This window comes from Ictalurus punctatus, chromosome 9 (assembly GCF_001660625.3).
Source record: "Ictalurus punctatus breed USDA103 chromosome 9, Coco_2.0, whole genome shotgun sequence".
Taxonomy (NCBI): Eukaryota; Metazoa; Chordata; class Actinopteri; order Siluriformes; family Ictaluridae; genus Ictalurus; species Ictalurus punctatus.
This window is the reverse complement of record NC_030424.2, coordinates 12,081,482-12,096,036: the sequence shown is the minus strand read 5'-3', so window position 1 is coordinate 12,096,036 and position 14,555 is coordinate 12,081,482. Positions and strand designations below refer to the sequence as shown.

Genomic DNA, 14,555 nt, shown 5'->3' with positions numbered 1-14,555 from the left:
GCAGTTATCTGGATTTCCATTAATACCCAGCTCTGGTGTTGGAATCCTTTTCTCTCAGCAGTTCCTTGATTTCCCTCAGTAGCTCAGCAGTCTGAGGTACTTACTAGGTATTTTAATGACTTTTCATGGCTCAACTTAAATCACTTATTCAGGAGCTGAGACTATACAACAAGAGGCTTGTGAATTTTAACAGAGAGTCCTTTCAACAGAGAGTTTGAAAATGCTATGTCCACAGCTATGTCCTGGAGGTTCTTCGAGGCTGGTAGCACTTGAACTGTCATGTTCAAATCTTGTCTCATCAGCATGTGAAGAAGCATCTAGGTCAGGCACTGCTATCTCAAAGACACCACACTGATATATGCTCTAAACTAGCCATGGCAGCCAGTCTAAAGATGGCACTGGCCTGAATAGGATTGCATGATGATATATGTCCCAAAGCACAGAGTACACTTTTTTTACACAATACTGGGTGCAACAGAATTCACAATACCACAATGTAAAGATAGAAGAAGTAGGTTTAAGAGGGTATACACTTGTTCTAGCTAATAAAATGGATCAGAAACAGGTTGGGTGTGGCCATTGATGCCTGTGTTGCACTGCTGGTAATAGGTGGCAAAGTTTTGCTTGTGGCCCTGAGATGGCTGGAACGAACTTGGTTTATATTGCTTCTTTCACTAGTAGTCAGAACACACTGGCACCCTCCTCCACAAGTGGCTTTCTGTCTCAAATGGAAGTAGAGATTTTGCACTCTCAACCAGGTCACATTAACACCCCACTTAATGAGTCTATGCAGGATGCCAAACTCAAATGCGCATTTGAAAACTGCCTTTGTGATAGTGATCACTTCTGCAAAGAGTTAGGGAATTGCATGCTTTGCTAATAAGCTTGCATTGCATGCACTGGTGGCCACATGCCACTGGGGTGACCTTGTGTTTGAATTTAGGAGTCTTGCCCAAGGTTGTATTATGGGGATTTGCCCATTCAACTACAAGAGCATTCATGAGCTCGGGCACTGATGTTGAGTGAGGACGCCTGGCGCACAGCGGCATTCGAAATTATGGAAAGGTATTCAGAAAGAAAGTTCTTTCTGATTGTAGATGCATGCACTTTGACACCCACAGTTGCAAGATTTACTAGCAGATCCTGTGATGATATGTTGGGGTTCTTGGAGACTTCTTTTTGTATCAGATGATCTGCTCTTGGACTGATTTTGCTAGGACGGACAGTCCTGGACAAAATGGCAGTCACTTGAAATCTGCGCCATTTGTAGGCATAGGCATAGGCATAGGCATCCCTAACCTTTTTTTTCGGAAGGCCTTATAGAACTCTTTAGATCTTGGCAAGATGACACCACACACCTCAATAACAAAGGGAACACCGGACACTAAATATGAGAGGGGTATAAATAAGACAGGTTCCACCTGCACTCTCTAAGCAGGTTCTAATCAGTGGCACCCAATCTTCAACACCTGATTTTAATTTTATGGATTTGAAGGTGTGATAAATGTAGGGGTGTACTTTTTTTTTCCATATGACTGATCTGTTTTTTGTTCATTTAAATTAATAGGCACTGTTTCAAAGATGATCAAATGTTTGCATGTCCAAATATGTCAAAAAAAAGCTAAATGTTTCATTTTCATGGGGTGTACTTATTTTTTCACATGACTGCAGATGCATAATCAATATTTATATATGCATTTATCAAAATGAATTTTCATTTTAACGTTCTCTTCCCATTGCAAATAAATAATAGCATTTCTTTTTATGTTGTGTTTAAAGTGAAGAGTAAGTCACAATAGATCTTCCTTCATTATATTAATGTTTTTGTTTTTTTATCAGAATTTGGCATTGTCAGTTTTGAACTGTATTGAACTTAAGATTTGGCGCTGATGTCTGGCAACAGCAATGTATTGTATGTGGAAGACCATAGTTTTGGGGAAGTCCATACAGGCTGTGTGCTCACACTTTCCATATAGATATGAAAAGTCTGAGGGGGACATGGTAGCTTAGTGGTTAGCATATGTGCCTCGCACCTCCAGGGTTGGGGGTTCAAATCCCGCCTCTACCCTGTATGTGTGTGGAGTTTGCACGTGCTTCGAGGGATTCCTCCAGACTCCGGTCTCCTCCCCTAGTCCGAAGATATGCATTGTTGGCTGGTTGGCATTCCCAAATTGTCCGTAGTCTGTGAATGGGTATGGGAGTGTGCCTGCGATTGTACCCTGCGACGGGTTGGCACCCTGTCCCCAGGGTATCCCCCACCTCGTGCCCAGAGTGAAAATAGAACCAGTTAGTTTTTAGAAGGTTTTGTGAACATTTTCACAAGGTTCAGACACATTCCGGTTATTTTGGAATTTCCTTTGAGGATGAATCTTTATTCATCCTAGTCTTTTACTAAATTTAATTTTAGGAAATTAGACAAGTATGTCTTGAAAGGTTTGTCATCTTCAATTTTATGAGATAAATCATTTATTCAGATTTAGGTTTGTTGGTTTGAAATGCATTAGTGTTACAGTCTGTATAATGCAAAATGGATCTAGCATCATTCACCAAAATCATGACTGAGCAGACTTAACTTAAGTAGACTTAAGTTAATAATTATATGTATTTTGCACATCTTGTTGTTCTTGCAATATACTAAAGACTAAATAGATTTTGATTCCCTTGTTTGATGATAATTGAGTGCCTTGGTTGCTTGTAGTACTTTTTTTTTGTTTGTTTTAACTTATGAATGGAGAAGTGTTAATCTATAAAGGCTTCACAAAGCCTGACACAGCATGATGTCAACTTGCTCTACACTGTATACCCTAAAAATGATCATATGTACAAGGTAATAGCAATGGTGCAAGTCATGCAGGAAGCAGAGCTTCAGCCCCTTACTAACCCCACTGACTTGTTCCTTCTGTAATGTATTCACTTATTCGCTTTATCGGTCTTTCACATATACTGGTATTTTATGCTATAAAAATGATTTGTGAAATGTCCTGGACTCTTTGTATAGTTTGCAACGGTTCCTCCTATCAGCAGATTCTTTTTATCTTCCACATTTCTTCATGTCTTGCAGGTCAATCAGCCTCTTTATCTTTTTCTGGACTCTATTTTTATGTGTAGCTTGCATGACATAGTGAAAGCTGTCTGATGCATAAGGGATGCATAAGGGGACGACTTCTTATCAGTATAAAGGGTTCTCAAGTTTAATGACAGGAGCTGTGTTGCTGTCCAAATATTTTGCAACTTTTCCCAAAAAAAAAAAAAAAGACAGCAAAACTCAAAGATCATTGTGTCTTGTATTAGTGTATTGATATGTAGAATTCAAATTTGATATATCGCAATATAATACATTTTTGATATAGCAAAAATGAGCATTAGCTGAATATGAGCCTTAGGTTTCCATTTTCATTTGATTAATACATTTATAAAAGTACAATCATTGAAACTTAATAATGACAGTGTTTTTGTGTGATCCATTCAGATTCTTAGCAGCATATAATGAAACAAAAGCTGTGCATTAGAGTGTAGCAAAATTAAGAGTGGCTAATTACACATTAGCTCTCTGTCCAAGAGAGATGTAAGTACTGTTGTGCGGTTGGCACAATTCAGTAAAATATCCATTCCATCTCAAAAACTGCACAAAAAGACGAAACCTACCCACAAACAACTGGGAGAGAAAAAAAAAAAAGGAGTTGCGGTTTTCTTCATTTTCATTTAGGGGTAAAAACCAGAACCTTTCTGGTGTGACTTACGGGGGGAGGAGGATGGGGGAGGGGGGTCTGAAGCACTTTAAATGCTGTCTTAAAACAGCACAGAGAGTGTGTGTGTGTCTGTGTGTGTGTGTGTGTGTGAGAGAGAGAGAGAGAGAGAGAGAGAGTATTTGTTTTTACTTGTGTGTATTTATTTATTAGTTAATTAGCACCAGCTAGTTTGGTTTGTGAAAAGCATTCTGCTTAAATGAGTGGGTTTTTTTTTTTTCGTTTGTTTTTTTTAACCCATGTACCCTCTCCTGATTTGAGATAAAAAGAAAACTACATTTTCAGAGAAGGGAGTGTGAGCTTGATTAAATTTAAATGTTTATTACACCTCACATGCTACTCGTGGTGTTTTATGATGGGTAGCCTTAATTAAGTGGTCTGTTGAATGTATTGTTCAGATGTATGTATCTATATTGTATCTTTTTTGTTGTTGTTGTTGTTTTTGCATTTTCTCGTGTAAACTTAATTTGCATAAAATACCTGGTCCTTACTTTCTGTGATAAGTTATGTAACCAACAGGTCATGGTCATTTACAAGCAAAATGGGAGGAAATTACCTACAGCTTACGAGTTGCTGTTTAATATTGTCACAGCAGTTACCCTCTTTTTCCTTTCTTCCCCCCAACACCCATCCACCATCTCGCAGTGTTCATACCCTTTCTCGAGTTAACACTGCTTCATTTATTGGTGCTTGGATGACATTAATATCGATGCCTGCCAAGCATTGTTCAGGATTTCAAGTTACTGGAATTGTTGATAGGGTGTTATTTTACCTGTCCAAAGACATAATGAAGAACAAGATCAAGATGTTGAAAGAAAACTCCACACATGAAAAACTTGCCAATTTAAAGTGCCTCATAAATTGTTAACTGTTTCTAACAGCTGTAATCAGACTCCTACAATCAGGAAACAATTGTGTGTTTGATTAGGTATTGGTGATTATGGGGACTGTATTGGTGACTATGTTGTTTATTGTTCCAATGGACAATGTACTTACAGCCCTATTTATAAAGCAGGCTTATTTTATCGTCCTGTTTTGTACTTTTTAAGATGCTCCGGTGGCCGAGTCAGAGGATGTGTTTGGCTTGAACGGGCAGATTGAGCACAAACTGAGCTTCGTCTCAAAACATGTGCCACGAGACACACACCTCGTCCTGATTGGTCACTCAATTGGCTGCTACATCATTCTGGAGATGATGAAGAGAGACCCAGAGTTAAAGGTAAAATGTTGGCTAGAGAAATGTGTTATATTTTTGTTAAATTCATATTAGCAGGTTTTAAAAAGCCCTGGGGTTATTTTTATTGTTTTGTTATGTACTGTTTTTATTTTAGCTTTAATTTTGACCATTATTTATTCATGCTGGCCATAAATTTTTTAATCTGACCATTAAATACCTGATAGTCTAAGCCACAGAAGACAGCCTGCTTTTACTATGATTAAATGGATTCGATTTTTTTTCTCCACTATTTAAAGCTTAAGAACAATGAGCCAGAGTAAGTCTAAGCTGGAGGAGTAAATTTCATTTAGTGACTCACAGCTGTCTCTAGAGGCTATTGTTTGCTCATTCAGCCTGCTCCTCTTTATTAAAGCATGTAAATAATGACTAGCTCTGCATGAGTTTCTTGGCCCTGTCTGCTCAGTCTCCATAGACTGCTTTACTAATGTGTGTGTCTGGCATGGTTTAAACGTTCAGCAAACCACGAGCAGCACTACATACAGTTTAGAAGTGGCCTGAGATGCCATTGCTGAACAGGATAATAAGACAGTTCTTCTCCCATGTGCCTGCTGTGCAAAAGGTCAGGAGATTAAATAAGGTGGAGAAGAACTTTGATTTTCTTTCTCCCTCTGGGGTTTTTCTGCTACTAAGATGTGTACTTTGTCATTTTTATTTCCAGGCTTTGCTTCTAGTGCGCTTCGCCCCCCCCCCCCCCCCCCCCTCCTTATCCCTCACCTCTTTTCACTAACTTCCTGTCTGTTTCAGTCCCTTGTTTCTTCTTTAGAAATATTTCGTTCCACTCAAGGGCCCTATACAGATGTGCATATAACTCACGATAACGGACAAGAGCGACATCATAATGCTTCACATAAAGTTCAAGAGCTTTAAGATCTTACTCATTGAGTCATATAATAACTTTTAAAACATGTTCTGCAAACGTGCACACTTTTATTCTTTAACAACTGGTTATAAGGAAATGTATATCCATATTGATATAGTTCATCTAGGGCATATCTTCTTATCATGTTTAACAGTGTAATGCGCTATTTCATTCTAGTCTTGTTAACTTCATATTCTTCAAGTGTGCACTATTGTCTGTTTTTTATTTTTATTATTTTTAGAGCAGGTTATACCTAAACCATTAGGAAGTCATGGCATGCCTTGTCAACATAGGGGGGAGAATATAAAAAAGAAAAAAATATTTCCCTCACTGCTGCAGATTGTAGGCTGCCAAAAATGCAACATGGTGATTATGTATGATATGTGATAATTAGAAACTCCTGCTCTAGCTATGTGGGTTAGAGTAAAGGGCCCTGCTGAGGTCTGGGGAGGCAATAGCAGGTCTTGCTCCGCTTTTCTTCTGAAGTGGACAGGTGGCATCATTTTTCAGCTTGTACCCAGGAGCAACATGTACGGCTTCCGGCCAGTCACTTAAAAATGATTCTGTTAACAATATCAGTGCTGAGATAGTTCTGAGGGACACAAGTCGTGCATGAATACACCAGTTCCTTTTCCATGTCGATTGGCTCTTGTGTTTATGAAAGATTTCAAAGTCATTTAAAACGGCAAGGCAACTGGCGTAAATACTCATCAGTACTTGTCCAGTCACTTTGACTGACTGCTACTAGACATTGTTATGGACATGTTTGTCTTAGAAAGATCAGGGCTACTCGACAGAATGAATATCCTTTCTGGTCTGCTGCACATGTGTGCTTAAATTGTGTAACCCCAGCCTACTCAGCATTGTTGGGATGTCTGCCCATTCTAAGACTCTGAGGTGAATGTTTAGACTCCAGCTGGTCTAATGAACAACTCTGAGAGCACAGCAGACATTTCTCAGTTAGACTGAGTGCTGTGAGAAGAAAAACCTACACGAAATGTGTTCCGTGTCCCTGACCATAGCAGCTATTTGAAGGGGGCCGGTGCGCAAGCTGAGTCCATCATCTGTGTCAGGAATGACAGATTATTTGATTTAAGAGCCTGAAGTTTCTTTAGACATTGATTTTCAGTTTATTATTACTTCTCTTGATGTGCTGTTAGCCAATAACTTTTATTGTTTTTAACCGTTCATCATTACTTTTATGGTACAGAAATTACTGGAGAATTTTCATATTTCATGTTTAAGATTTTAGGTTTAGCCACCTAATTGCCCACCATGATCTTCATGGATAAATATAAACAGATGTGTACAACCATCCACATTTGTTTACTTACTTTATTTATACGCATGATCAAAATGTGTATCTTCTGCAGACCTCGTGTACTACAAGTAAGCATGGGAAAATATGGTGCGTCATTGGTTTTCTTCATGCTAATTCAAACCATTTTTGGTCATGCACACACTGAAGTCATGCTCACATTGCCACATGAACTCTTCCTTTCACTTTAGACTGCTTAATCAAAATATACAAACAATCCACTCAAGTAAAACTGGTGCTTTGAGGAGCCAAATTTGTTTAACAGTTGGGTTTTGTTTATATAGCACGTCAGATCTATTATTTTGCTTGCATGCTAAAGCACAGGAAAAGCAACATAGATTGTTTAGTTCCTATTTTAAAGTATCTTTATCTGGACGAGTATATAGCCAGACATAATTTTGAAACCGGAGATCATTATTTTGACAGCAATTTGACTCGGCTCAAAGACTAAAAGAGGAAATTTTGATATTGCCTTGGAACGCGAATTGTTTTTAAAGAGGTCTTGGACAATTGGTGCACTAAAATCTGTTGAATAAAAGATAATAGTATTTTAAATGTTTAAATGAAGCTGTTATCTGGGAGAGGTAATGGAAATCTTACAGATGTTTAAAGGAAAGAACTCAACAAGTTGTGTCATTAGACTTAGTGGAACAATGGCACGTCCCCAAAATTCCTCGGACACAAAAATGTGTCTGCCGCTTCCTGTGAGTGTGTGTATCTGTATCACAGCACATTGGGTGGGCCCTCCATTCATGGAGTAAAGGTTAGGGCAGACAGGGGTGAGATCCAAAACTGTTGGCATTACTTCATAATTCACTTAAATAAAACATCATTACAGTCACTGTGTGCGCCAAGTCAAAGCATAAACATTACACTATATAGCAGGCTCGAGTTGCTGCCCCCAATACACTCCAGGTTTTAAAAATCCCAAATAGTTCAATTTGCTTAACATGCTGCAGATTGGTCAGACCTTCAGCACTTTCAAGTATTCGACCGACAACTCTCACAATCTGGTACATTCCATGATTTCTTCCAAACTGCTGCTTCTGACCTAGTTTTTGCAAGTGAGCACCTCGCTTATCAAGTACAAGTGGAGAAATTGGGCAAAAAACTGTTTAAAGGCTTTCCAAACCGTAGGTGAGTAGAACATGTGCCAATCGGTTAAGGCATGTTCGATGTGCCGCTCCTTAGACATTTTATGGATTCTTGGCTGTCGTTGTATGTAAAGAATTAGTGATGTTTTTAAGGCCTTCATGGTAAATTGAATTATGGGGTACCGAGTCCTCTGAACACCTTAGATGTGGCTAAGAAAAGACTTGAGGTGGTTAAATGTATGCACTTGGTATGGGTGAGTAACAAGGTAATGTCAGTCATATACCATTTAGCAGTTATTTACATTACACTGTTGGTTAATTCGTCTCTCGTACATCTTTATGAGGCATAGGCTTGCCCACTCGCCCACAGAATGCGTAATCCTCAGCGGCAACATAGTACAAGTTCCTCTCTCTGAAGATCCGTACATGAGGTCAATGCTGAGTAAAAATGAGCCTGTGACTTCGAAATATTTTTCAGCTTGTCTACTCCAGATGTTGGTATAGAAGGGTCAGTGACCAACTCTTTTATTTATTTATTTTTCCAAATACGAGAAATTTAGTAGAGACCTGTCCCCACAAATTAAGCAAGTGTTTGTTTATGTGGCGAAGTGTGAGTGTATAAGAGAGTAAGCGTCTAGCATGTAAATTCTGCAGCAGTTTAGACTGAGGCATGTGTGTGAGGGAGAAAGAGAGAGAATGAGAGAGAGAGGGAGCAAGTGACTGGCTGTCTGTTTTGCTGATTAGAAAGCCCCTCCCAGAGTTCCATTCCTGTGACCCTCATGAAGAAGAGCTGCTTCTCATCAGACCCAGTATTTTACACATCAAAGATCACCTGTTCACATTCTCTCTCTCTCTCTCTCTCTCTCTCTCTCTCTCTCTCTCCCTCCCTCCCTCCCTGAGCCAGTCACTCCAAAATTCCTCTTAAAGCTACTATTTCTACACATAAATTTAATCTAAGCATCTGATCAGGAACTTTGTAGCTCTTTTACTTTTATGTGGACGGGAGCAGGCAGTCAGATGTGAAACTCCTGGGACAAAAAAGCCCACGTTCATTAACATGGGAGTAGGTATGATAAAAATATCATATCACGATACTTGAGGACATTTCTACATTATACGATGCGTATCACGATATATAATTTAGCTAACAAACTGTCCTAAGTTTAAACTTTTCTTTAATGCCTAAAAGGCAAAGAAGATACATTTTTTTTTATTACATCAAATCAACGGCATCCATTCAGTATCATTTAATTTGTAATTACTGAAAACATTTTTTTTTTAAAAATACATCACCATACCAACGATATCTCAGAAAAGTGTATCGTGTAATCATTTATCACGATATCGATATTATACCGATATATCGGCCAGGGGAGCGTACTGAGTGCTTGTGCATTCATTTATTCATCTTCAGTAACTGATTTGTCATGGTCAGGGTCACAGTGGTTTAAATGACTAATTTGTTTATATTTTGAGGAATAGAAGCAGTTGGTTTGTTAGACACTTTTGCAGACAGGAACAAAAATGAACAAACAAACAAACAAACAAAACAAAACCGGGCAGCAGGCAGGATTGGTCATGAGCGAGAGGGAATACGATTAACCCCCGCCCCCACCCTCCCTCCCCCCGCAAAAAAAAACAAAACAGCCCCACTCACACCTCTACTAGGAAGTGCAGTGATCAGGATGCAGGTTTGAATATTCACTTGGAGCTTAGACATAAGACATGCAAGTTGTTCTCAACAACACTGGGAGACTTCAGAAAGTAAAGCTTCATTCATGTTTAGTCTGAGGTGTTTAACTTGGGGTTTTTTTTTGTGGAACTTAGAACGTATTTATCGAACAATATATTCTAGAACATATCTCCTAGGCTTGATTTTAATTAGAGATGGATTTATTACTATAAAAGTGCTCAATGTTGGTAATTGCTCTATATGATTTACTTTATCCTGTAGTTTATTTTCCTTAGAGCAATAAAACTGTTGGCAATAAATGTCCACGAAAAGGATGCATTTAATAATTCTGATTTCAACAGGTTTTTTTTGTCTCCCCATAGAGGATAGGTGTAGTTATATGGATCAGTAGAAACAGATCCTAAATCAACAGTTTTGCTGGGCCATACATTGAGCCCTGTGCTTTTCTATTGTTTGTATCAGAGAGTTAACAGATGTTGTGCCATAAGTCAAATCCGACTGTCTTTCCGACTAGCAGCAGTATCGGTGCTTGAAATTGGTTTGACAATGAATAGATTTCATCTGGCATTACATGCGGCTGGCTATTTGATATTTTGCACAAGGGAATGGATATTGCACTGTATAGTTTCATTGAAAAATACTTGGCCCGAACTGCAAAGCTTCGCAAAGGCAGACGAAGCACGTTCACTTTGTCTTACTGAATGAGTTGAGCTGCTTTCTAGTCAAATGGCCAAACAGAGACAGGTGCTTCCTGTGTCTGGAAGTCCCTCTCTCTCTCTCTCTCTCTCTCTCTCTCTGTCTCTCTCTTCCTTTCTCTCACACTCTCATTCTCTATGGTTCTCCTATCTCCTATCAGTTTCATAATAAACAAATCACTAAAGTTACATGTCATTTCTTATATTTTGCTCACCCAGAGGCAGCTTTGAAATTATATTACATGTCAGGTGCATCATATTTTGTATATTGTGTGGTGGGGAAATGTGTAAGAAACCACCTGTAGCATCTTTTACACGACATGTTATTCCACTGCTCTCTCTTTTTTTTTTCCGAAGTACATGTGGTTCAGTTAATGCGGAGAGCAAGAGCAAATGAATTCCAGGAATGTAAACTGATATTATTGCTACAGAGACCCAAGTTTTTATAATCTGTTTTTGTGATTCAATATAGACCAGTGCTCTTTACTCTTTACTCTTTACTTTAGATTTTTTTTCTTTTCTTTTCACCTTCATCTTCCTCAGCTAATCTATCCTACCTTCCAAAGGGCAGTTGTGTTAGAGCAAGACTCTGCACTGCCAAAAAAAAAAAAAAAAGACTTTTTGACTGAGAGCAAGAAACATGGGCTATGAATTTTGGACAAATCTGATCTTGGCATAGGCTGATAAAGCGTCTTGGTTAAATAGCTTTGTAGAGTAGTATTTATGTGTTTGTGAGATAAAAGTTTTCTCATTCACAAGGCATTGTTAGACAGGAGTCTCTTAAAAAAAACTTCATATGTTCATATGGGATTTAAACATCTGCCAATAATAACAGTAAGGAATAACAAAACTTATAGTAGTAGTTTTTTTTTTTTTTTACTAAATATAGTGATATCATAGACCACACTAAAAGTTGTCCTATGATAATTTAATATCAGCAGGTCTAAACTGAATGTAAAATGAATGACGCTAGCTTAACCTTCCAAACATATCACAACTGATCTCCAATATGTCTAACATGAGCTTACCCTCTGCCCCAACATCTCCCATGGTCAGGTGGTGAAGTCCGTGCTGCTGTTCCCCACTATTGAGCGCATGGCCTCTAGTCCGCAGGGCAAGGTCATGACTCCTGTGCTGTGCCACCTGCGCTATGTTGTCTACTTGCCCATCTTCCTGCTCTCTCTCCTACCCGAGAGGCTGAAGGCTGGCATGGTGCAGCTGGTACTGAGGAACATGCGTTCACTAGACACATCCTGCATCCCAGCCACCCTCAGCTTGATCAATGTGGACTGTGCTGGTGAGTCCGTCTTATCCACTTCCTACCACTTGTTCACTCGTTGAATGATGGACATTTTAGTTGTCATTGCAGCATCACTCCAGAAGGAGTCTTGCCAAGTAAGAGCACTTGAGAAATCTGTTTTTCAAATTCCTGACATAGATATCCATTATATGTTGTCCCTGTTTTATTTATTAGCAAATGTTAGATGGACATTCTCCAAACCATCTGCCATGAGTTTTTAGGTTGGTGAAATGTTGTATCTATATTAGTATGTAGTAAATCGTCTATCATGATTACTCAAGAACAATATTATTAAAGACAGCTTGAAATTTACCCAGAGAAGTGTAATAACCACATTTCAGCTTTGGTTTTAATGATAACCCAATTTCATCATCAAAATGGCATTACAAAAAAAGCTGCCTTTGGGGGACTAATGGCCTGAAAGGTTATCAGTTGATATTTCTATTGATATATCATCACTATTTTTATCCCTGATAAGTATCTTATTACCACATTTGTTGCTGGTACTTGGGATGGCCTGCATAAATTAAATCAGCATTTGAGTGGCAGCCAAATGAGCAGTTGTTTCCCCAGTGTACAGAATAAAGTTTTATTCATTAGAAGACTTATTTAATGTCCAGGGCTTTCTATTTGCTGAGTAATGGTGCAGATGAAGTGTTGTGAGGAGGGATAATTATGAAGCTTCTCTTCTGAGGGAAGCAGACCTGCATGTCTCTTTCATTCAGTTTGTGTGAAAGGCAGAGTGTTTCTTTTTTCCTGTCTTTCCTGGGAGGTGGATGATTGATGCTGTGATGGATAGATAGGCTCTGCCAAAGAGGCCTCAGTGGACCCTATAAGCGTCTCTCTCTCTCTCTCTCTCTCTCTCTCTCTCTCTCTCTCTCTCTCTCTCTCCTCCTTGCTATGTTCTGAGGGTGCATGCTTTTAATCATTAGCACTTTTCAGCTATTGTCATTATATATATATATATATATATATATATATATATATATATATATACAGTATCTCAAAAAAGTGAGTACACCCCTCACATTTTTGTGACATTTTTCTTTTCATGTGACAACACTGAAGAAATGAAACTTTGCTACAATGTAAAGTAGTGAGTGTACAGCTTGTGTAACAGTGTAAATTTGCTGTCCCCTCAAAATAACTCAACACACAGCCATTAATGTCTAAACCGCTGGCAACAAAAGTGAGTACACCCCTAAGTGAAAATGTCCAAATTGGGTCCACCGTGTGAATATTTTGTGTGGCCACCATTATTTTACAGCACTGCCTTAACCCTCTTGGGCATGGAGTTCACCAGAGCTTCACAGGTTGCCACTGGAGTCCTCTTCCACTCCTCAATGACGACATCACGGAGCTGGTGGATGTTAGAGAACTTGTGCTCCTCCACCTTCCATTTGAGGATACCCCACAGATGCTCAATAGGGTTTAGGTCTGGAGACATGCTTGGCCAGTCCATCACCTTCACCCTCAGCTTCTTTAGCAAGGCAGTGGTCGTCTTGGAGGTGTGTTTGGGGTTGTTATCATGCTGGAATACTGCATACTGATCATGCTCTGCTTCAGTATGTCACAGTACATGTTGGCATTCATGGTTCCCTCAATGAACTGTAGCTCCCCAGTGCCAGCAGCACTCATGCAGCCCCAGACCATGACACTCCCACCACCATGCTTCACTGTAGGCAAGACACACTTGTCTTTGTACTCCTCACCTGGTTGCCGCCACACACGCTTGACACCATCTGAACCAAATAAGTTTGTCTTGGACTCATCAGACCACAAGACATGGTTCCAGTAATCCATGTCCTTAGTCTGCTTGTTTCCAGCAAACTGTTTGCTGGCTTTCTTGTGCATCATCTTTAGAAGAGGCTTCTTTCTGGTATGACAGCCATGCAGACCAATTTGATGCTGTGTGCGGCGTATGGTCTGAGTACTGACAGGCTGACCCTCCACCCCTTCAACCTCTGCAGCAATGCTGGCAGCACTCATACGTCTATTTCCCAAAGACAACCTCTGGATATGACGCTGAGCACTTCCACTCAACTTCTTTGGTCGAACATGGCAAGGCCTGTTCTGAGTGGAACCTGTCCTGTTAAATTGCTGTATGGTCTTGGCCACCGTGCTGCAGCTCAGTGTCAGGGTCTTGGCAATCTTCTTATAGCCTAGGCCATCTTTATGTAGAGCAACAATTCTTTTTTTCAGATCCTCAGTGAGTTCTTTGCTATGAGGTGCCATGTTGAACTTCCAGTGACCAGTATGAGGGAGTGTGAGAGAGATGACACCAAATTTAACACACCTGCTCCCCATTCACACCTGAGACCTTGTAACACTAACAAGTCACATGACACCGGGGAGGGAAAATGGCTAATTGGGCCCAATTTGGACATTTTCACTTAGGGGTGTACTCACTTTTGTTGCCAGCGGTTTAGACATTAATGGCTGTGCGTTGAGTTATTTTGAGGGGACAGCAAATTTACACTGTTACACAAGCTGTACACTCACTACTTCGGCACCATTCTGTGTAAGACTCTGTTGTGCATGAAAACCCAATCAGATCGGCAGGTTCTAAAATACTCAATCTAGTCCATCTGGCACCAAAATCCATGCCATGGC

The 14,555-nt window shown here is 39.6% G+C and overlaps 1 protein-coding gene across 3 annotated transcripts in view; it reads left to right on the top strand.

Moving 5' to 3' along the window:
* The window catches only part of ldah (lipid droplet associated hydrolase), a 46,871-nt gene that overhangs the window by 19,445 nt on the left and 12,871 nt on the right, over window positions 1–14,555 (top strand). For all 3 annotated transcript variants that reach the window (XR_001813621.3, XM_017476457.3, XM_047157603.2), the window contains exons 4-5: window positions 4,796–4,965; window positions 11,699–11,939. Coding sequence is in view for 2 of the 3 variants with exons in the window: in XM_017476457.3 (XP_017331946.1) it covers window positions 4,796–4,965; window positions 11,699–11,939 (411 nt within the window). In the remaining variant the exon portion in view is untranslated. The remainder of the gene's footprint in view (window positions 1–4,795; window positions 4,966–11,698; window positions 11,940–14,555) is intronic.